Source organism: Pleurodeles waltl, chromosome 10, assembly GCF_031143425.1.
Source record: "Pleurodeles waltl isolate 20211129_DDA chromosome 10, aPleWal1.hap1.20221129, whole genome shotgun sequence".
Classification (NCBI taxonomy): Eukaryota; Metazoa; Chordata; class Amphibia; order Caudata; family Salamandridae; genus Pleurodeles; species Pleurodeles waltl.
Window position 1 is genome coordinate 934,180,905 of NC_090449.1, and position 24,255 is coordinate 934,205,159.

The 24,255-nt window shown below is 40.0% G+C and overlaps 1 protein-coding gene across 2 annotated transcripts in view; it reads left to right on the forward strand.

The window, feature by feature from the left end:
• Positions 1-24,255, forward strand: part of LOC138262047 (tachykinin-like peptide) — a 120,922-nt gene that overhangs the window by 72,249 nt on the left and 24,418 nt on the right. For both annotated transcript variants that reach the window (XM_069211733.1, XM_069211731.1), the window contains exon 4: positions 23,647-23,670. In XM_069211733.1, coding sequence (XP_069067834.1) covers positions 23,647-23,670 — 24 coding nt within the window. The remainder of the gene's footprint in view (positions 1-23,646; positions 23,671-24,255) is intronic.

Genomic DNA, 24,255 nt, shown 5'->3' on the forward strand with positions numbered 1-24,255 from the left:
TCTGAATTGTTTTGTGTTCTGTTATGAATTTTATGTGTGATCTTTCTTTATATTCTGCAACAAAAAGCGTGGCTATGCTCTCACCAAAAGTCCTGACTGACAGCAAGTGTGATTGAGGCTTTCTTCTGGGAATAATATCCCTTTGTTCATAATGGATAGCCACCACACAACCTAAGCTGTTTTATAGTCTATGAGTAGACATTAAGTAGCAGTATCTTGAAGGAATCTTGAATTTATTGGACATGTAATTCTCTTTCTTGCAGTATAATTTCATATGTGCAGCTACGAAGGTTCCTGGTTGGTACTTGCTTTGTTTTTAAGAATGAATCACTTAAAGGTTTCACAGACAGTAATAATGTGATGCTATGTGGGTTGAGTGGGAATATGTCTTTGAGGACCTCCTAAATCTAGTAGTAGTGGGCCAGGTGGAAACTGGTTTCTCTTGCTAAATTTGTACGTTTTATTTATTCCTTTAACATTTTAGTAAAGTGCATATGTAGCTTTTTGGCTGCATACAAGCACTTTGGAGGTTTTGCATCAGTTGTAGCATATGTCTTAGGATATGTCACTTTAGTGTTTGAGCATGTCATTACCACTTTACTTGTTTCAGTGCGTCATAATATAATATTGAATTATTTAGGAGTATACAATCTGAATAAGTAAATGAGTTGTCTAATCTTAAACCTTACTCTTAGGATTTCTCCATTGTCTATTTCTCTTGCTTTTAATTCTACAAGAATCTTGATAATGTCATATTGCTGGTTCATATTCAAATGATTACACAACATTCTTCAGTCATTTCTTTGACTTTGGACTACTATCTGTTAACCTTTGTACCACAATTACTTTCCTTTTGATGCCCATTAAAAGAACACAATTTTATACTCAAGGGCAAGTAGGTGAGTTTTGGTAGGAGAAAACTCAAATAGAAAAATCTGTTTAGTGTTTTATTATCTGTTTTAAAAGAAAATCACTGATCTATCTTGAATCTTGTTCCAGCAATCATTTAGTATCAGTTGCACACAAGACCACAAGATGTGCAAATTCCAGGGGACTCCTAGACAACCGTGGCTAAGTCTTCAGCTGTGAAGATGACCTGCAAGTAATCTGTTATGCAATACCTCCCTTTGAAGATAATGTGATGGTCCTTTCATAAATAATTATGCAGCCCAAACAGCTGTAAACAACTATTTAATTCACATTTACTGACACATGGTATGATCTGAGATAATTAGATTGACTGTAGTTAATTTCTCTATCATGAGGTAATCATGAAAAATAAACAAGAAACAAATTCCTAACTGGTGTGCATTAAGGTGTAAAGTGGGCTAAGATGTGCAATGTAACTTGCCCCTCTTTGCACTACATACACCCAGATTTTTCAACGTTTAGTTTGTCTCTCTAGAACTGGTTGTGCACATGTTGTGTTGTGACATATCCTTAGAGTAATTGATCACCACATTAAAGTCATCTTCTCTAAGGTTGTACATGTAAAGTAATGCTGCCACATCAGCCATACATTTCAGTAGAAAACCAGTCTGATTTGCTGTATACATGGACACGATAGTGTAGTAGCATCTATCACAAAATGTCTCCTAGCCCCATATGTAGAAAAATAAATACTTCTATTGATGAGACCTCCTTCACTGAGGCTGTTGGAAACATAAACAATACACCTAGAGGTACTAACATATTGAATATTCTTTTTACAAGTTAAGATATGTATCATCAAATGTTACTAGATAAGCTGTTTCCCTAACAAACCATAGCTGTCTGGTGGGTATGAGCTAAAGGGCATTTCTAAACATCTCTCCCAAAGAAGCCCGCAATGTTGTGCAGCATTGCTTTTTTCTTTGCCCTTTTAATATGGTGTTCTCCTGCCCATTAATCATGTAGTGCTTTAATATTAAGATCATTTGTCTCTCTCCATGATCCACATTGAACTGACTTAAAATAGTAGAACCAAAGATGCAGAATAACATTTTATCACTCTCATTCCCAATAAGGATTTGCCTTGCATTATGTGCCCTGTCCATTCACATTGTGGTCCTGATTGAAGCCAGTTTTGGGCCTTTGGGAATCACACCACAAGTTTCATTCCATCTCTATGTCTGTTTGTATTTAGAAGACAATAATTCAAAATCAATATATAGAGAATCCTTTAGTCTCTGGATTATGATTAGTTGAAAAAGGACTATTGTGCTTTATCTCTCCGATTTTACTTCTTGCATCATAATTGCACCATTAGTCAGGAGAACTATATAGCATTAATTGGAGTGTCCCTTGGTAAGTGTGTTCATATCTAAAATAGCTGGTAAAATATTAGTTATAGTATGTGTTTTACACCAAAAAGTCACTTTAGTATTTGAGCACATTATTTCTGCTTTATTTGCTGAGTGCTGTTGTTATATAATATAGGTTCATTTGGGGCATATTACCTGAGTAAAGACATTGGTTGGCTGATCTTTAGCCTTACTGTTAGGATTTCTTCACACCCTACTTCTCTTGCTTATATTTTCACCCGGGTCTTGATAATTGGATATTGCCAGTTCACAGTCAGATCACTACTCAACATCTGCATGTCATTTCTGAGAATTTGGACTATAAACTCTTAACTACCGTACCACAGTTAGGGCCTGATTTAGATGTCAGTGGCAGGAATACTCTGTCACAAATGTGACAGAAATCCTGTCCGCTATATTATGATCCCCATAGGATACAATGGGATTGTAATACAGTAAACAGGATATTCCCCTCTGCCGACATCTAAGTCAGGCCCTTAGTTTCATTTGATCTCTATTAAAAGAATGTATTCTTTTCTTGAAGGAATGGGAGACAGATGTTTGCAGGAGATAACTCATATAAGCACATTCTATGAGTGTTTAGTTATCCCCTTTAAAAAAAGACATAATCAATCTTGAACCTTGTTCCAGTATTCTCTTACTAACAGTTGTACACAAGACCATCAGACATTTGCTCGTTATGGAAATGCATAATATTTGTTCATATTGTATGGAGCATTGTATGCTTTTTAAAGCAGTCGTCATCTTAGCTTGATGCATTCGTCTTAGTCTAACCAAATCACCCAATTTTGCATTATAATTCACCATCTGAGCTTTTGATTAAATTAAGATGAGATGCTTAGGGTTTGGCTGTTTTTCTGGTAACATTTCACTAAAGTTGGGGTTGAAAATAAGTTAAACCATCTTAATTTCTGATAAATATTTTGAGCAGAGTTGCCTATATCCCATAATTTTAATGCTGAACAATTCAGTTTCCTCATATGTGCCATTTTCTAAATTGATGTCGGATTTCACCATTCTTAAATGTTCTAAATCCAATATTGTGTATATTGGCATTCAGAAACTTACAAGGCGGTTTGCCTTGTACATTTCTGAATGCCAATATACACAATAGTGGGCATTACACACTGTAATGCCCATTTCCCACTACTTGTGAAGTATTTACTACTTTAGATTTATCTGCACTCATTTTGAAGAGTATTACACCTATTTATGCCTGACAATGATCCTTTGATGAATCAAACATTTTTAGCGAAAAATATCCTTGAGTATCAAGTTTATTGGCATGTATTAGGGAAGTGTATGTCAATTATTAATCATTGCCATGAAACAAAGAGAGAATTCTAGTAAGTCACAGTAAGCACTGGATGTAGACCACATTACTAAAAATTTTAACTTGCTTAATATCTCAGTGTATTTAGTAATAACTAATTTTACCCACCTGAAGAAAATATCAGGTTCTCAATCTAAAGAGAGTACCTCAGAAATATGATTTAAAGGAGGATGTTAAATGTAATTACATTTAATAATCCTGGTTTGCAAATCAACATTGTGCTATTCAATCTAGATTGTATTAGATTTGGTTTAAGTTCCTTTCCATACTAAATTCATATAATGTTTTGAAATTCTTATCACATTTAAATTACTAAATATTCAATCCCTTTCAAAGCTTTTGTTATCTTGGTTTACCAAGCATTCTGATTACATCCCATTCTCAATCAATTTAAACAGGCTAGCAGAATCCTTGTTGGAGTCAAAAGATTGCCTTCTTGTAATGAATTGCACTCTTTATGAGAGATGTGATCACTTTTAATTCATCCATACCACTGCAGCTCAGGGCAAAAATTACAGAAAAAAGAAACAACAGACTCAAAGGACAGTTCTACATTGCCGTGTTGAATTTCACAAACATAGAGAGAATTGTTAATGAATATAACAGCTTCCAGTATACACTACTAAGCAAGAACAACCCTCACAGTTTGATCAGATAAGCCTATCATCCTAATTTTACCAGATACTTTGTTGCAATACAGATCAAATATCTTGTCAGAACCCCCTTAGCAGTTGATATAAGGTAATCATTGTCTGTGGTTATATCTAGAGTAGTCAGTAAAATTTAAACATTTAACATATCAAATCATGCATACTACAATTAATGTTACACATACGTTGCATGCCTCTTTGTCAGTTTATTCACATACTTTGATGAATGTGTTTAGCAAAGAAGTAAAGCGATACCTAGATCAACAAAAGTTCTTTGAGGTGACATTTTAACAGTCTTCAGGTGCCTTGACAGAAGAATAACAAATTTGATTTATCTCATCTCTTATTTGTTTTACATTGCATTTCAATTGATCCCTCATTTTGAAAGATAAGTCATAAATAACTCATAAAATTTCATCTTGTGTCTATGGTTCCCTCATTACAAGTTGAGAACTATTTTGCCTCCTTAAGAGCATCTGAGTATCTGTTTAAGGCCATTGAACAGGTAGATGATTTGATGTCAAAACATTTTTTACTTAACATTTCTTAACTTTGTAAAAGTAAAGGTATTAGTTCACTTTACATAGATCAAAGTAACAAAGTACAGCAAAACAACCGAAGAACAGAAAGTACAATTAACATAATGACTTAAATACAGGAGGCTTATATCAAATGGCCAGGGATTATGGTATTCTGCTTCAGTCTGGAATAACCCAAGAAGGTAAGCTGTTGTCTCATAAATTAAGTGCCGTCTTGCATTAGCTAGCAGGGAGTTCCAAAATCATTTGCAAATCCCTGGAAGATTTCCAGTTAAAATGAGTCCATACTTATAAGTCACTCATTAGATGTGTGCTGGCATTTTTGCAGCTATACCAGTGGGATGAGTCCCCGATTCCAGCTTTCACACCAGAATGTAGAATTACCTTGCATGTTCAGAAATATTGGGTCTTCACTGTGCATAGCTTTACCATTCCAGGGAGAAAACCACTTACATTTTCCTCCTGCTTTGATCAAGGGTTCAGTGCAGGATGTACTCTTTCTGGGGTAGCAGTGCTGCAAGGGTTGATTTGGACTCATCTATAGTGACACCCAAAGCTCACAGACCCTGCAGCAATTAAGTGAGGTAAGATGTCTCAGGGCCCAAAATTATTTGGGCTGGAGTTTGCAAACCCAATAATTTCAGGCCTAGAGAGCCATGTAATTACAGGTAGTGGACTTCTACCTGCTGTTATCACTTTGGATGAAATTCCCCACTTGTAATAATGGTGATCGTTTTCACTGGAGTCTCTTAAAATTAAGCAGGTCTGTTAGGGTGGGCTCTGCAAAGTAGTGGATTTGTATGCCAGGCTACAAGTCTTGATCTTGACATTGGGTTCTTTTAATAGTATGTGTGGGTTTTTAACAATATATGAGATCTAATCAATTGCTTTAACACTCTTTCTCACTCATCCTGTGTTGGAAAATGGGTTATTGGTAAGGGCAGGTAGGTACCTACACTTAGCAATAGGTCACTAACCTCCACTAAGGTCCAGTTAGGTCTCAGTAAATTAAACCCAGATCAACCCTTGGTAGCTTGGCAACGAGCGTCAAGGCTCAACTTAGGAGACAGAGTGTAAAGCATTCAAATATCACAAAACAGTATTTAAATAAAACACAGGAAACAGTTTAAAAATCCAAAACCAATTTACAAAAATAGATTATATTTTTATCTTTAAAATGACACAAAAACGAATAAAATTGGATAAGGGGAACCGGAGATATGAATTTTTAAAGAATTATTGTTTTTTTAGTGCCTAGAAACAAAAAGCGCCAATCGGGTCATCTGGTTGCACCTCGACCGGGGCAAAGTCAAAGTTTAAGGCCGACCGCGATGGAGCTCTGCTCGGCTACAGGACGCGGGAGACCTCGGTTAAAAGTTTACCTTCACACTTAGGGGGTCATTCCGACCTTGGCGGGCTGCTACCGCCGCCCGCCAGGCGGAAACCTCCATGCGGCCGCCAATGCGGCCGCACTCACGCGGCCCACATTCCAACATTCCCGCGGCGCCGGCCCAGCGGGAATGAGGCCGCAACACAGGAGCCGGCTCCGAATGGAGCCGGCGGTGTTGCGGCCGTGCGACGGGTGCAGTTGCTGGCCGGGGCCCTGTTAGGGGGCACCTGCACTGCCCATGCCAGTGGCATGGGCAGTGCAGGGGCCCCCAGGGGCCCCAGGACACCCCTTACCTCCAGCCTCTTCCCGGCAGTGAAAACCGCCAGAAACAGGCTGGCGGTAAGGGGGTCATAATCCCCAGGGCAGCGCTGATCTACCGCCGCGGTCGGAATAGGGATGAAAGCACCGCCAGCCTGTTGGCAGTGCTTTCAGTCATTATAGCCCTGGCGGTCTCGGACCGCCAGGGTCAGAATGACCCCCTAAGTCTTTTTTCTGAAGATTTTCTTCAGCGGGATGAGCCTGCCAGTCCAATCTGACCTTCTGGAGCCATTCTCTGGATACGTGTCTCTGGAATCCTCGGTGGAGATTTTTACCTCGAGACTGGAGACTAGTCATTTTTTCGAGGTGAAAATCCTTCGACCGGGGTAAACCTGGATCTTGATCCGACGTCCCTGGAGCCCTCCTCGGATACGCTGGCTGGGAGGTCCCGGTCAACTTTTTACCTTAGTCTCTTTTTCTGAGATTTTCTTTACCGGGACGAACCAGCAAATCAGGACAGGTCGCGGTTGAGGCAAGCCGGCTAGAGTTGCCGCGGCGGGTCGGTCCCTCTATGGACCTTTTTTTCAAAAGTTCTCCAAACTTCTGGGGCTTCTCCCAGATGTTCTTTTAAGGTTCTTTTGAGGTCCACAGCTCACACCAAGGGTCCAGAAGTTCTGAAATGGTCCTTGGGATGCGGACTACAACTCCCAGAATGCACCTGGCACAAACTCCTTTTTGGCCACTGGGCAGTGGTCAGCTGGTTGATTTCTTCAGGAGTTGGTGCAGGGGACTCTGGATAGCAATTTGTCACCTGTAGCAAACAGGGAGTCCCTCCTTGAACCAGTTAAAGCCAGGCAAAGTCCTTCTTGTCGTGAAGCCCAATTGTGCAGCTGGTGCAGTCCTTCTGACTGCAGGTTCCAGGTGCAGACCAGGGGTCCAGCAGGGCAGTCCTTCTTCTCCTTTGGTTCTTCCGTGTTGGAATCTGAGGTGTGGGTGCAGGTCTGCCAGTTTTATCTCGGTTCCTGGGTCAAAAGCAGGGGGGTCCTGGTTCTCCAATCAGGTGCAGGGTGGTCCTTCCCCCTGTGATGACCACTTCCTGGGAATGTGGCAAAAATCAATCCCAGGAGGCAACATTCTCCAAAAATCCATCATGGTGGAATCTGATTTTTGGAGGTTATATCTGGCTGAGCCCACCCACTGGTGTGGCTAAAAATCATAAACACACCCCTCTCCTGCCCTCTCCTAATCTAATCAAGGGGGCACCTAGTTGTCTGGGGTTGCAGGATGTGGGGGTGTTGCTGGTTGCTCCAAATGCCCTTCTCTGCCTTTGGCAGCCCTCCCCCTTCCTGCCTCACCATCTGCTGGGGGGAGATCCCCTCCCACAGGAACATCTCTTTGTGTGAAGCCAGGCCACTTCACACCTCATCAAAACAGCCTGGCCAGGCTGCTAGAGGCTGGCCAATCTGGGCACAGCAGCAAAAACAATGCAGGGCTGAAATTGGCAACTTTTCAGGTAAAGTTTAAAACTCTTTACCTGAACAAGTTATATTAAATCCAACAACTGGAAGTTGTGGGGTTTATTATAACAATTAATTTGATACCAAACTCTTGGTATTCATCTTTTAAGGGGAACTTAAAAATTAAAATAAAGTCTTCCCATTCTAGCCTATGGAGGCCATTCACTACAATGAGGGAAAAACGAATTTGGCTGTTTTTACCTCACCAGGGCTTATAAAACTATTTTTATAAGGTCCCTGCTTATAGTTACATGGCACCCAGCCCTAGGGGCACATAGGGCACACCTTAGGGGTGATTTATATGTAAAAATAAGGTAGTTTAGGAATTTGGAACTACTTTTAATCCCAAAGTCGAATTTGCATATAACTTAAATTTAAAAGCAGCCAACAAGGCAGGCCTGCCTTTAAATGACACTGGACACCTCAGTGGTGCACCTATGGGTGCACTACCTATGCTGTGGTCCCTAAACCTACATGCCCTACAATATACTAGGGACTTATAGGTAGGTTAACTTAGCCAATTATAATTAGCCTAATTTGCATATCCATTTTACACAGAGCCATGGCCCTAGGGCTGGTAAGCAATACCCAGGGCACAGCCAAGAGTCAGTAACCACCAGTACCTGTCCAAAAAGTGTGGGGTGACCAGGGCAAAAAGGAGGACTTTCCTACATCCTGTCCTTCATCAAAATATTTTTTGCTACACGTTCACAATTTATTTATCCAAGAGCAGAGTTTCTCATGGCAGAGGCTCTTTTGTTTGAAGATTGCAGCAATGGCATGTGGGCTTTATTTTAAAGAGGACCATAAAAGTGGCATTAACCAAAACCCACTTATGTCCTGACTGTTCCTCTATTCCTTACCACACTTTATTTATAGTGTGGTGAGAAGGGGTGGTTATAATATCCTGGTTTGTCTGAACAAGCTGAGATAGATTCCGGTCACTTTCGCACAGGGCTTTGACACTGCATATTCATCTCCTTCACATTAACGCTGTATTGGAACCAACAAATTCAGACTGATGGAAGAAAAACAACCTTTGTTAGCGTGGTTGAGCACAGGGTGTTACCATGTAGGAGATGATAGAGGATTCAACACAACAAATACAATTTGAAGCAGCTCATGTGGTAAAGAATGCTATTTCCAGCTGTAGATATGTTATATTTTAAACTCCTCCAAGTTAAAAGGCACAATAATAAACCTATCGAAACAAAACAAGTTTTAAAATTAGAATTCAAGTTTAGTGTTGAAGTCCTAGGATAAAAGTTAATTATCAGGGTGCATCATAATCTATATCAGTAAATGTTTGAACAAGAAAATATGTAAGATCCTGATTTAAGGTTTGGTGGGCAGTGTACTTTACTATAAACATTGTGTCTACCAAACTGATTGTCTTCCCACTCTATTGAGTGTTAGGCAGACTGCTATGTTTCTGTTGGAGGAGACCATACAAGTTCTGCAAGTAGAAACTTACACCGACTGCCCAATAGATTTGAGCCAGCTCTTGTAAGTTCATGAGACCATCCTCGGTATTTGGAGCAGACAGTATGATAAAGAAAAACAATAATAAGCCCCACACCCTAGGATAAAACTCTCAGAGTGACAGGGTCATTAGTTCTTTGTTTTACAGAAACAAATTCTTTGAGAGTTTGCTTTTATAAAATAAAAATATTTGCTGAGAAGCTCCTGTGAAGGCATAGACATCTCTACCAGGAAGTCAGAGATCTCTAAATATGGTGGGAGGTAGTCCTCCAGGGTAACAGAAGGTATTACCACTGCTCCCAATGCAGGCAGTGAGCCACTAGACAAACTTTAAATCAGGCCCTAGTCTATATGGTATAAGGTTAAAAGGTTATGCGGTCATAAGGAAAATGAGGTTAAACTGGGCCAGTCTCAAAAAGACACAATGTTGTGTAGCAGAGAATGGATCTAGTAAACAACGTTCCCTTGGCACTTTAGTCTCAAGTGAAGACTAAAGGCATCAAGCATGAGTGCTGGCCAAAGGTGGAGTACAATGGCATTTCAATTTAATCAGAGAATTATAGTTTAAGGTTAAAAAGCTGTGTGTGTGTTGTTGTGATGCGAAGTGGAGGAAGGTTACAATGCTTGGATCCATTCTGCGAATATGTTTTAAGTAGATTCTTTGGTGGGTAAAACAGTCCACAGAGTTGCTGTTGAGTGAGTGGTTGCAACCAAATTGATCCTGTAAGGCGCAGCCTCATGGTTCTCATTTGGTGGTTTATTATGCTTGTCTGGGGACAGTTTATTTAAAAATGTGTCTAAGTGTCACCGCTTTGTATGACATCTTGCATCCAGTAAGAAGACTATTTTGCACAAACAATGAAACTTTTTTATAATGGAGTTGTCTTAGTGGTGTTTATTGTCAGTTAGTAGCCTAACTTGATTCCTAGGTGGAACTCAAGCTTATAGAAATGTTTCTTTAGAACTGATGGTTACTTCTTTTAAACTTCCAGATGGAAGTATTTTTGGAACAGCTGGACAGGCAAATTGAAAGTATAAGATTTCTCTGACCACGTAACTGACTCTACTTAAGGCAAAAAAGAGGTTACCTTCTAAGATTATCGTTTCTTAATTACATGTTCTTTTGCACTCAGATATCACACGGGGTACATACTGATGCCACCAGGTGTGCCATTTACTGAGTTTCCTATTTGCACATTGTTCTCAGAGAACATGGGCAGGACGACGCTTAACTTGTGGCATTGGAGCAGTGTTTTGAATGAATGGTATCTAAAGGTATGTACAAATGCACAGTGCCTAAGTGTGCCACACCGCTGTGCCACCTATTTATTTCTGTGTCTGTCATACTTGCATTTATATATTTTTTCATTAGTATTAGCCTACTGGCAGATGGCGCTGCCAGTGTTTCACTTTAATAAGATGTGAACACTGCTCCCAGAGTAGGAGCAATGGCTTAGGCCTTTCACAGGAAGAGCTGGGTGTTAGGTATGTGACAGATATCACCTCCGGAAGGAGAGCTGGGGCGGGTCTAGGAACTTCATTAACTTGAAAGGGTCCAGGATAAACCGGCACGTTCATGGTTAAGTATAAAAAGAGGCCTGGGGAAGAGAAGCCTTTTGTTTCATATGATCTCTGTAGCTAGTTCGGAACTAGCCCAAAGGGAGCTGGTCTCAGAGGTAGCTGAGGAGGGAAGTGCTAATTTCCTTCAATATACTATTGGGTGGCAAACAAGCTCCCTTCAAGGGTAGAAAGATTTTGTCATGTTGGATTTACGTCAGAAAAGTGAACTGTGGAATAGTTTAAAATGGTAAACATCCTTTTTTACAACTTTTTTATTACGAAAGTCGTGGTTAACGAAAGCGTAACAACGCTTTTTTTAACCACGACTTCGTATTTTTGTGCCTTAACTACGTATGTTCTGAACAACGAACATGCGTGGTTAAGGCACAAAGAAGGGAGTTGGCGAAGATAAGTGGTGGGTTTAGGTTTTGGGGTGGGGGTGGGGGGTCCGGGGGTTTTAGGTTTTGGGGTGGGGCGTTTTTGGTTTTGGGGAGGGGGTGGGGGGTTAGGGAGTTTTAGCTTTTGGGGTGGGGTTGGGGGGGTGGGGCGTTTTTGATTTTGGGGAGGGGGTGGGGGGTCAGGGGGTTTTAGGTTTTGGGGTGGGGTTGGGGGGGTGGGGCGTTTTTGGTTTTGGGGAGTGGGTGGGGGGTTAGGAGGTTTTAGGTTTTGGGGTGGGGTTGGGGGGTGGGGCGTTTTTGGTTTTGGGGAGGGGGTGTTGGGTCAGGGGGTTTTAGGTTTTGGGGTGAGGTTGGGGGGGTGGGCGTTTTTGGTTTTGGGGAGTGGGTGGGGGGTCAGGGGGTTTTAGGTTTTGGGGTGGGGTTGGGGGTGGGGCGTTTTTGGTTTTGGGGAGTGGGTGGGGGGTCAGGGGGTTTTAGGTTTGTGGGTGGGGTTGGGGGGGTGGGGTGAGGGATGTAGGGTGAATGGTGCCTATTGCTAATGATTTTATCAGGAATGCCTTTACAATAAAATATCGTTGTTAAGGCATTCGTGGTAAAATCATTAGTAGTAAGGACGAGGTTGGTGTTCCGACCTCGTTGTTAAGGTTAGTAGTTGTTTTTAATTCGGTGTTCCGTCATATAATCGTTTAAAATAGATTAAGGCAAATACAGTTTTCTGCAACAGTGAGAATGATTTCCTCTTTGAACTTTTTTCTCAGTGGTTAGAGAGTGTCAAGGAGTCATCTCCACCCACCAGCTACAAAGCCTACATTGGCTGACCTTATATGTCACTACAGGTAGTCATCAAGCTGTAAGACGTCTTTTTTTCTGAAATGCCCAGCTGATCAGTAGCAAATGGAACTGGACAGGACCCTACTGATGCCTTCTGCTGGAATGGGTCCTGCCCCCTAAAAACTGTGCCTGAGGTCCTGGGTGCTGCTACAACAACACTGAAAAATGGGAAATAGAAAATATTTGGACTTCCAAGACCCCTGAAGCTTCAGTGGGACCTCACAGCAACAGTGGGAAGACTTGATAAGAAACAGCTCCAGGTTTGCCCTGCTAGAAAATTTTGACATCTATAAAAGACTAAGGTCCTAATTTAATTCTTGGTCCCCCCGCCTTATTTATATGCAGGCATACCATAGTTTGATGACGGCAGAGACTAAGGGTCACCAGAGGTTTGGCTGCATGTCCATGTAATGCAGATGGGTGGGCATACAGATGATTTTCAATGCTCGTCACCACCAGGAAAAACCTGGGTGAAAGGGGCACTGAGAAGTGCTCCATGCAAAATTACAATGCATTGACAGGAACCACTGTGACGGTGGAACCTGTCATTGCTTGAAATGTCAGCTGGTCCGACGGAATTTCATAATTTGGCTTGTGGGGCCCTGTCTGGGTGACAAAGTAATTTACTCTGTCGACATGACGGAGTTTACTCCATCCACCAAATTATAAATTGGACCCTAGGTCAGAAAGTAGACATTTTGACCAAGCAAAGGCACACAAAGTATCCAACCAGCAAGAGGACTTCAGCTCCTGTGAAATTTAAATTTCTTCTGGTCTGAGCTTTTCCTCTCAAAACCAACAACTTCAGCTGAACTTTATCCAAGGGCTACTGAGCTTCAAAAGGATTTAACAGATGCAGGTGTTAACCTTAACCTGCTGGTGAATTTTGGCTTCCATTTCAGAGAATGCAAAATCTTTGACCAGGACTCGCCTGTCCAGTGCATCTGATCCATACTCCATCAGGATTGGCCTCAAATCATACCTTTGCCCCAGGCAACTGCAAACAGTCACAAGTGATTTATTCATTTTATATTTTCATGGCGCTTTTTGCATTAAACCTTTGCAAAATCACATATCTGTTTTTTCTTATTGATTTTGTGTGATTTTGGTGTTATACTCATTAAAGTTTTCTCTATATTTCGATATTGGTTTTCTGATTTTGTAGTGTGTTGTGCTTTCACTTTTTTACTATTTTGTTACTGCTAAATACATATCATATTCTCCTAAATTAAGTCTGTCTGATCTGGGCCACAGATATCAGGGGGTGGAGCCCAGGTTTAAGTGATTAAAATGGTCTTTTACCTTAACAAATTTGTGGACTTATTCTTTGTGGGGGAATCCTAGCCACTTCAATTAAAAGCCCACTTTCTTGCAATCAACAATGTAAGAGAGCAGCTCTGATGTGATTCCTAGAAGATGGATCATTAATTGAGACAGTGATTTATATGAGTTTGCTTGGACAGACTAATCTTTGATGGTGTTTTGGATGTCTAGGTTTGGAAACTGTGGTAGTAGGATTTAAAGCTATGTGAGATCTATGACAACAAAATATTCTGCAGACTTTATATCATCTCCTGCTGGTGATCTGGCATCAGTTTGATGCCAACAAATTCTTTTCAGGAAGAATAAGAGTCTTGTACTCTTGACAGTACTGAGTAGCTGTAATGAAATATAAGGTGATTAATTTAATTTTTCATGTGAATCATGTCTATGAATAGAGAGTCAGTTTGTGTAAAGTTGCTTCGGTATGACTATCCTAGAAGGTTAGTTGAAAATGGAGGCTGTATCATACAGTGGTGTTGAATAACGGAAGGGCTGTGGGTGTGGTTCTCACCAGTTATATGGTATGTCTCAGTGTACAAGTAAATTTCTTCCAGGTTAGAATCCAGACTACCTAAAGTAGGCTGGCAATAAGCTGTCTGATTCCATTCCCTGAGAGGTCTGTTGGTTATAGTGATGAGATAGGGGAGAAGAATGAGCTATTGTTGTTAGAGGTGGTATGCATGATATCAGTCTTAACACCCAGATCAATGGTAGAAGCTTTCAGGGCTCCTTGGGTGTCAAACAAACAGTGTAGTGAAGATGTGAAAGATGATAATTCAGGAAGTGATAATGACCTTCCCATTTTCATATATAGTGATGCACAGCTTGTATTTGTGGTTATTTTAAATTACAAATATATGTTTTACAAAAATGTATAGGTTACTGTATTGCTGTAAGAAGAACGTCTGTCAAAAAAACAAAAGAGTAAGGGGCTTACTTAGAGTTGGGTCAACAGGTTACTCCACCACAAATGCAGCAGAGTTGCCTGTCCACGAAACTAAGGCTCTCTGTGACAGCAAAGCACAATGTTTTTGCAGGCATAATGCTTAGACCATCTATCCTATTTAGAGCATATGTTGTTTCTTGTTTATGACTGCCATTAAAAATTAGCCCTGGATAGAAAAAATGCAAAATGACTCCCATGCCCAGGGAGAAAACTCCCTGGGTGCCAGTGCCATTAGTTTTTTTATGATTTACAAAAACAACATCTCACATTTGGGAGTTTGTTTTTGTAATACAAAAAGTTTGCTGAGTATTTTGCTATTAAGTGCCACACTGCATGGGCTCAGACCCTACAATGGTGCTGTCCAAACTGGTCTCACCCAATTGGTCTATTTCACTTTTGTGTAAGATCTTAGTGAATGACAGAAGGATTGCATAAGTGATGTGGAAGTTAAATGCCATATATTGGCTGCAATATTACACTGCCCATATATGACATTAATATATGGGTGGCAGGAGTGCCACAGAGCTCTGACTGGGCTTCAGTGTAAAAACACTGCAATGACTCATAGAAAGAAAATGTTCCTTTGCCACACAGAAAAAAATATTTAATATGTTAATATTACACCTTTTTCACTTCTAAACCTCTCAGAAAGTCACAGGTGCTTAGGCCCAGATTTACTAAGTGTTAGCATTGCCCTTGCATTGAGCAAGGTGACTCAGGCAATGCCAAGGCTTGTCACGGTACTGCAATCGATGCAAAATCGAGCGGGGTATACATTGCTTAAGTTGAGCCAGTGGTGGCCACCACCACATATTTTGGGGGGCTAAATTGTATTTTTCCTCATCAGATATTGACTGCAACAGTTTCTGGAAGGGGATTAAAGAGGCCTGAGGTGTATGCAACACTATGCAGCCTTGGTTTTTTACCATGCTGATTTTTAATAGGACCACCACAGCACAGTTTTGGGCAATGACCATCATTTTTTTACATATTAGGCACTGAGGTTATCCCAACACACAAAGACCACCTCAGAAGGCAATGCAGGTCTGAGAAATTTCCCATTGAAGGGTTCTGCACATGCCTCAGCCCAGAACATTGTTCCATTGCACAAAAGTGGGTTCAATGCTAGCAATAAAAATAATTGTGTGACAGTGGAATTCACAATACGAGTGTCTAAGAGCGCACCACATCTATAATATGCTTGGCATAGAAAGTACTTGGGATTCTGAAAAGGATTTTATATTAATAGTATACATTGAATCAGCCTTTGCCGTTGGTTGTCTAGTCAAGGATCAGCAGACCACCTTGGAAACAATTCAGCAACACTAATTGCAACAATGACAGACCTTAGCATTATCCTAATGCTAAGGCAAGGTGATGACTCTGAACTTCATAATTGAAAATAGAATATTCATATGCTGTTGGAACACACAAGAAATGTATTAAGGCACTGTTAAAATGCAGCATAAGTGTTCATAAAGTTTATGTTTTTTCTTTGGTGGGTAGAGCTTTTAAAATACAATTCCCAAAAGGTACCAACAGAGAACAAGTTTTTTAGTAAATGAAATCAGGCCACTCAGGTGACAATTAATAATAAAGAAATATGATTTAAAGTCTTATAATTGATAAAAATATGTTTCATTTTGAATTATAACCCGTGATAATATGCTATATATTGATCTGGCTCAAGAAAAAACTATACACATATATATATATATATATAGAGAGAGAAAGGCAGGATGTGGGGTAGGCAAAATGCATTTTCTGCATGCAATTTTCCAGAGGGATTTTAGACACAACTACAGCACGAACCGCTGAATGTAATTACACTGAATTTGGCAGAAAGCTAGATCTTGGTCCCGAAAGAGCCCTTTTTGTTATTTAATGTAAATCCATTCAAGTAGTTTAGGAGTTAGTAAAGAAAAAAAATATGGATATCCCCTGCACAGATCTCATGGTGAGATCTTAATGGCTGTCAACACTTCAACCAGGAAGTGGTGGCAACCATCTTGGGACTTGGACTCAGCTGAGTCCAATACATCTTTCACTTTTGGTGCTCTTTATTCACATATAATTACTGGTGTCTTGTTAAGAATACATATAACACGTGCATTTAAGTTTTTAAACAGAGACAAATACATTTTGGTAACAAATATTACTCTTATAATTACTCTTCGGTAAGGCTTAATACTTTGTTGTCCAACACTGCTCAACTGTAAAGAAAAAAAAAACTAGACAATAGTTGGGTAAGATTGAACTCTTTTATAATAACACACATTAAACCATATCTTTTTTATTTTGTGCATGTGGTTTAGAATAACATGACTTAATAGTTCTTGTGCTACACTTTCTTCATTCTTATAAAAAAATCAGCGATGTCTCATTTTATATGACAGCCAATTCATATACTTAACATTTTAGTATCCTTTAGATGATCCCTTGAGATCGGATATACACAGTGAGGATTTACATGTTAAATAGTCCCAAAACATCGTTGCATATAATAGTAAACAGTTTTTCTGAGTCACAAGGTGTAAAGGTAACTGTTCACTCTTTCAATATAATTTTCTTTGCTGACTTCATACCCCCTAATAACCTTTCCCCTGGTGTTTCTCTAGGTGAGATCAGCCTGAGAAATTGTTGAAAATAATAATATTTCCTATGGATATTCCACCATGTTGCACATTTAGAAATAGTTAGCTTGTTGCTTTTTGCACCTCCAATATTGCACCTTTCCAAAAATGTTTTAGTTTTTCATGGAGTCCCATTCAAACCTTTGAGTATCTGTTATTGTGTTAAGGTCTGTAGGTAGGTTCACAATTACTTTAGGAAGCTCTTTTAGATATTAGAACCAGCCCTTTACTATTTCTGGACAAAATTTACATGCCGCATTTTTATTTGAAAGTAATCGTTCAGGCCCAATCCATTTCCAAAAGACCAGTCTCTATATAGTGTCCTATAATTTACTTTAGCATGGGCACTGTTGCATTGACCCATTTTGAGCCATAAGGTGTACAAGATTAGCTTCTGCACCATCAGGTCTTTGCTCATAGCGAAGACCTTAAGATATGACTTGAGGAAGTGACTTGAGGACTTCTGTGGGGTTAAAGGATTCTATTCCCCTGTGAGAATAATTTATTGCTGGGATCCTTTAGTTAGTGCATTGGTGTGGCTGTACATGTTCAGAGTTTGTCAGGGATATCTCTAAAAGATTTTACATTTTGCTCAAATGAATGTTTACCATCAGGGATATTTCTCCCACCAAGACAGACTTGTACTAAGGTAATGCACTTTTGGTGGAGGGGAGAAGAGAAAGAGTTCCATTTTTGTTGAGGTTTAAGGTTGAGATGGGGCTGGGACATCCCTGTTTGAATATCATTTATTGCCTTAGCAAGAACAGGTATGTCATCTCTGGAGGTAACTTTTATGTGCAGCAGAGAGTCATCAGCATACAGATGGGGTGATGTTGAATTATTTCAAGAGGCAAGTGGGGGATCAATGTACACATTGAAAAGTGTGAGAGAGAGGATTGAATCTTGTGGGACACCTTCTTGAAGTGGTGAATGACCGGAGATAACATTTGCCAGCTTGATCTGTTATGAGTAGTTTGCCAGATAAGATTCAAACTACCTTAGAACTGTGCAACTGATAACCATTCAGCCTTCCAAGATTTTTGTCAGTAACTGTATTAAATGTAAGCAAGAGTTTGAGAAGAACAAGAAATTATGCTCTCTTGTTAGACCTGCCAGCCTTTGGGTGCTTTTCCCCCAAACGTTTTGCCTTTACCCTCCTATTTTTCTGAATTAGTTTTTGCTGGAATTAGGCACTTTACCCATATTAACCAGTGCTTAAGCCCTTGTGTTCACTCCCTAAAATGTGATAAAATTGGGTTACATCGGATTGGCATATTTAATTAACTTATAAGTCCCTACGTAGCAAAGTGGTACACCATATACCCAGGGTCTGTAAATGAAAAGCTACAGCCTGCAGCACGAGTTGTGCCATTTACTTAAGTAGCCCATAAAAGATGTCACTGTAGTCTGAATACAGTTTTAAACTGCTAACTAGACTTGACAAAACAACCTTCTAGCCAAGCCCTAAACTCCCCTTTTATCCAAGATGTCATCCCCTAAGATAAGCTCTAGGCAGCCCAAAGGACAGAGTACATTGTAATTTAAAGGTCAGACAGGTGCTTCTACATTTTATATGTCCTGGTAGTGAAAAACTCACAAATGTGTTTCTCATTTGGCCTAGCTGTAGTTTCAGCTCCCTGTCCTCCTTCCTGTCCTCCAGCTCTTCTGGGTAGAGATCCTGAGTAGACATACTGCTTCCTGCCCCCTCATGGGCATCCTCTGGGGGTGAATTGTGCTACTCTGATAGCTCAGGACTCAGGTTAGTTTTTTCTCCTGCTCACCATCATCCAACTTATTCCACTTCTTCAGGGTCACCCTTCTCTGGGCTGGCCTGCCACCTCTTACCTTACTAGTAATCTCTAAGGGCTATCTGGAGGTCCAACTTTGTGGCCTTCTTTCTTGCCTTCAGCCCACTTTTCCTTGCAGAGTCTCTGCAGCTCAGCCCTGGTGAGGCTGTCAATGTTGAGCAACTCCATCTCAATGAAACAAAATAGAGGTAGGTTACTTAAATTTGGAAAAAGAATGAAATAGCCAATAAAAACTAAGAATTTAAAAAGAGATCAACTCTGGAGTCAAATTATTTATGTGGGATTTTTGTGTCAAATCACTGTATGGAACTGCACAACCTCTAATAGTAGACCCCACCACTGAACACCAAGTTGAGAAATTGGGTTACTGGTTGAGTGGGTGAAACACAAAAGTCACAAAATTAACCTGTGCTTAATCCTAGATTGTGTAGAGTGGCACAAAGCAGTTAGGCCTAACGTATTGGCACTGTGTAAAGTATTTATGCAGAACAAAAACAGTAATGCAGTAAAAGCACAGCACAAGAAAAACCTCACACCAATTTAAAAAATAGAGTATATTTAATGCATTGTTTGACTCCAAAATGCAAAAATCTAATCAGTAGAACTGGAATTATGAATTTTCAAATTCTTTCATAAAAACTAGTACCTAAAAGATCAAAACGCCAACTGCGACATCTAGATTCACAAGACTGAAAGTTGAAAAATATGGCTAACTGTGATGGAGTGCAGTTTAAGTACAAGAAGTGGATTGGGTACCAGTCAGTGCCTACTTTTTGATTTAGAAGACATTTTGAGAAAAATGTTCTGAGAAGGTAAAGTTCAGTGAGGCAAGCCTGTAGGCGGCGCATGAGGAGGGAGAATAGTCAAGTATCTTTGGGTCAAAGTTGTGGTGAAGATTTCTATGTTCAGGCTAGTCTTTGTTATGGAAGTCAAAAATCTGCAGCGGGGTGAGTCAGAGGGCTGTAGCCGAAGATGGCAGAAGTCCTGATGATACCCCATTAGTGAAGGGCCATTAAACAGGTTTGCTGCAGCAGAAAAGAATAAAGAGGGAGAAGCTGCAAAGTCAATCCAACAAGCAGTGCACCTCAGGCTTATAGGCAAGCAAGTTGGTCTCCTCCTGGTTCTCAGAGCATTTTTTGGCCAATGATTTTTCAAGTCCTCAATTTTGAGATTTGGCCATCTGGCACCTTCCAAAACTGCAACATAGTATACAGGACTGGTGGGACACCACTTGGAGGTGCAGGACTCACTCAGGCTCGGTCCAGGTGCAGGTTCAAGATGGTGAGAGCTTTTTGTGTCCCTAGGCCTCTGGACAGGAGGCCAGCAAACTAGCCCTTGGAGTCACTCTGGTAGTCCTGGGTTGAGGTGAAGGATGCAGTGCTCAACAGGAGGGCTGGCCCCTGAGGGTTCTATGCAGGCTCCAAGCAGCAAAGGAGTCCTTACAGGTATAGAAAATCTGTCTTGCAGAGTACACAGCAGGTCACAGCAGCAAGCAGTCCTCTGAGAGTCCTTCCGCAGGTCCAGGAGTGAACTGAAGAGTGGGTCTGAAGGTCCTATTCTTATACACAAATGCCTTTCCTCTGGAATGTGGGAGAAGCTTCTAGATAAGTTCTTTGAAGTGTATGAAATTTCCTAACTCCTCATGCCCTGGTTCCAAGCTGGTTGCAGTGACAATGTAGAAGTGATAAGTCCCTTGTGTGAAGGCAGAGCACACCTTATTCAGTTGCAAGGAGAGCTGTGCTCAGCTCTGCCCCCTACATCCTGCCAGGAGGATGGCCCACTCAGGCACACCCAATTCCTTCATTGTGTGACAGTCTGAGATGAATTCACAAAGCCTAATTGTCTGTTACATACAGTCATTTAACCCAAGACAGGATGCAGGCACAAAAGGGCTAAATGTAAGAAATGGCAACTTTCTAAAGTGGCACTTTCAAAATTTTAATTAAAAATGTGGCTGTTCCATTAAAGAGGATTTTTCATTGAAATTTCATAGCTAATAAACATTAAATGGGTACCTGGTCTTAATCAAATGTTAGCACTTATAAAATGCCATAAGGGAATCAACTGTTCTCCAATGGAGCAGGTAGGCCTCACAGTGGTGACAAAGGTGACAAACAAATTTAAGAGTTTTTCACTACCAGGACATGTACATTTAAAAGTACATGCCCATCATTTATTTACAATGAACCCAGTTGTATGGGCTACTTTGGGCATACTTTTGGAGTGGCATACGCAAAAAAAGGGAAATTTAAGGCTTGGCAAGGAGGTTATATTAGCAAGTTGAACTGGCAGTTTAAAACATGCTGCAGTGGCACACCTAGGACATGTTTTAAGGTGTTACTTAGGTGGGTGGTACAATAATTGCTGCAGGCCCACTAGTAGCATTTAATTTACATGCCCTAGGTATATGGTACACCACTCTACAAGGGACTTTTAGGTCAATTATATACAGCCCAGTTTTGCATGATTAGTTGTCTGCAGTAGGCACTAGTTTTTACCTTAAACTTTAAAAAGTCATAACTTCAGTTCTACTGACTGGATTTTTGTTGTTTCGCTGTCATATTATTTATTAACATTTACTCTGTTTCTTTAAAATATGTGTACAAGTTTTCTTGTGATGTGTTTTCACTCTATTAGTGTTTGTGTGTTGCATACATATTTACACATTGCCTTTAGGTTAAGCTGACTGCTTTGTGCCAAGCTACCAGAGGGTTAACCACAGGTTAATTTTGTGACTTTTGTGGTTCACCCTGACAGGGATTGTTGCTGTTGCCTGAGCAAGGTTAACACCCCACTCAACCAAGAACCCAATTTATCACATCTCCGTTATCTTGCATGGGTAGTGCATCCTGTATTATCTGCAGAATCACTGTGTCTATGCTACAGCCTATTTAAAGCCTGATGGTAACTGTCAGATTGATTATTTTTATCTATGGAGACAGCCAGCTGCTTCTCTGTGCACATTTTCAAAATGTTTGAAATAAATAGGAGATTTGATGCTGGATGAAACTTGGTCAGATCTTCAAGTTCTGCATTCAGTTTCTTGTAAAATCAAGTGACTGGACCAGTTTGCAGGCATTCAGGAATTACCCCTTGTGTTGGAGAAGTGTTTATTGCATTGGTAAGTTAGGATGTGAGAGATAAGCTTATGGCCCTGATTTGGATCTTGACAGAGGGGAATTCTCCATCATAAATGTGACAGATAACCCGTGCGCCATATTATGATCTCATTATATCCTATTGAGATCGTAATACAGCAGACGGGATATCTGCAATGTCTGTACGGAGTATTCCATCTGCCGAGATCTAAATCACGCCCTATGCCTTTTATAAGTTTAGCTGCTATTTCGTAAGAGAAGGAAGGGGATTGTTTGCCATCCCTGGTATTGTTTATTAGTTGATCTTGTGTTATCAAGTTCCACAGATGGGATTCTCAATTGCTTTTGTGGGTCAAGGACCACTTCAGGTTATCCATTAATTAATTTAAGATAGATAGATTGATTTTTTTCACTTTGTCTTGAAGACTTGTTGCTATTAAGATCTAGAATATTAGGAGAAGGGGAAGGCATGAGATATCACTCACAATTTTAAAGACTTTCTTTTTTTCCTGGTTGTTTTTAGAACTGATGAGATCTGTCTTGACCATGAAGATGTGTTTCTTTGTATTCCTTGCGTTTCTTTCTTAGTGCTTCTAGGTTACGTTTTGAAAGGCCTTTGTGACAAATTGGTTCAGTGAATGTAACAAACGTGTGGACATTTAGTGATTTTTTTGTGTACCAGTCAGTCATTTTTTACATTTTCAGTTCACTTTAGCACAGCAGCTACTTTTGCCTGATTGTTCTTGGACATCGTTGAGTTTGCTCTGGGTGTAATTTGGTTTGTCGTAAGCATTGTCAGGATCCTCAACTTTATTGTATATTGTGACAATATGGTAGTTATTAATCTAATAGATGTGATATTTTCTAATGAGATATATTGCATGTAATATAGTGGCCTCCCAAGCCTAGAAATATCGGATCTATTCGCAACTCAATACAGGCAGAAAAAAAGGATGCCACTTTCCTCTTACACCTCAAACATGAGACTCTTGACAACATTCCCATCACACGGAGCCTGGATCGGTTCGTATAGACTTAAAGTAAGAGCTGCAATTTTATGCACTGCATGGTGATATGTATGCCACCGCCCAGGAATGGACAAGGTCTTCCTTCAAATCTGCATTCTCAAGCACAACAATATCTCATTCACATTATTTGCCAGTTTATCCAATGCATTATGTACAGATGTCTTCTGTATCTTTGATACTGTTCTGCCATGTTTTTTGTACACACGTAATCTGGCTTCTACTTGGTTATGGTCAAGACATGGTGAAAAGAATAAACATGTTATATGTAATAAAAAGTTTGAGAAAGTAGCAAGTGCTTTGCTTGATTGAGCTACTTACACATGTTTCTGTAAATTAGTCAACTGCTGGCTGAATAAATGTATATAGAAATGTTATGATTGATAAATGCGCCCATCGTAGATGTTTCTGAACTTGACTCCACCATTCTTTCTAAAAAAATAATATCAATAATGTTTTTGTTCACTGCTATAGAAGATATTAAATCAGAAAATAAAGTTTTAAAATCCATGATGCATAACAACTTATTATTTTCCTTTGTTTTTCATGTAGGACTTGGTCAAATATCTCGGAAACGTAAGTTCAGTCATAAGACCTTTGTTTATGCTTTTATCAAAGCACATTACTGATACACATTAATTTTAAAAGTACTCTATAGAAAAGTTTAACTTTTAAGGGTCATTCACTGAGTGACACTACAGTATGTGATGAATGTCTTATTTCTATTTCCTAGCAATCTCATATTGCAGGGTATTCACTTGAGAAAACAATTCTACATTAATATCCGGACAGAATGTTAGGCAACTGTGTAGTCCCTAAATGTCATTGGAGAAGAGATTTAGACCCCATAGTGCATTTATCTTCTCCTCGGTCCACCATCCTATGCCTGATGAGTTAGTTGTGACCATAAATTATGCCTGTGTGATATCTTACATTCTTTCTTCTGTTGAGCCACATGTGTAGGCACAAGACTGTAGATAGTATCAGCCAACAAACCTCATAAAACATTTCTCTTGCCGCACTGGTTTCTCTATTACCACCTGAAGGTTAGTGGAGAAATATACTATTTTGTCTGGACAAGGCATCCTACATGATGTAAAGTGCAGAGAATAGTTTGGAAACCTAATTTGTTACATTAAGTCCTCTATTGCAACCTTGGGT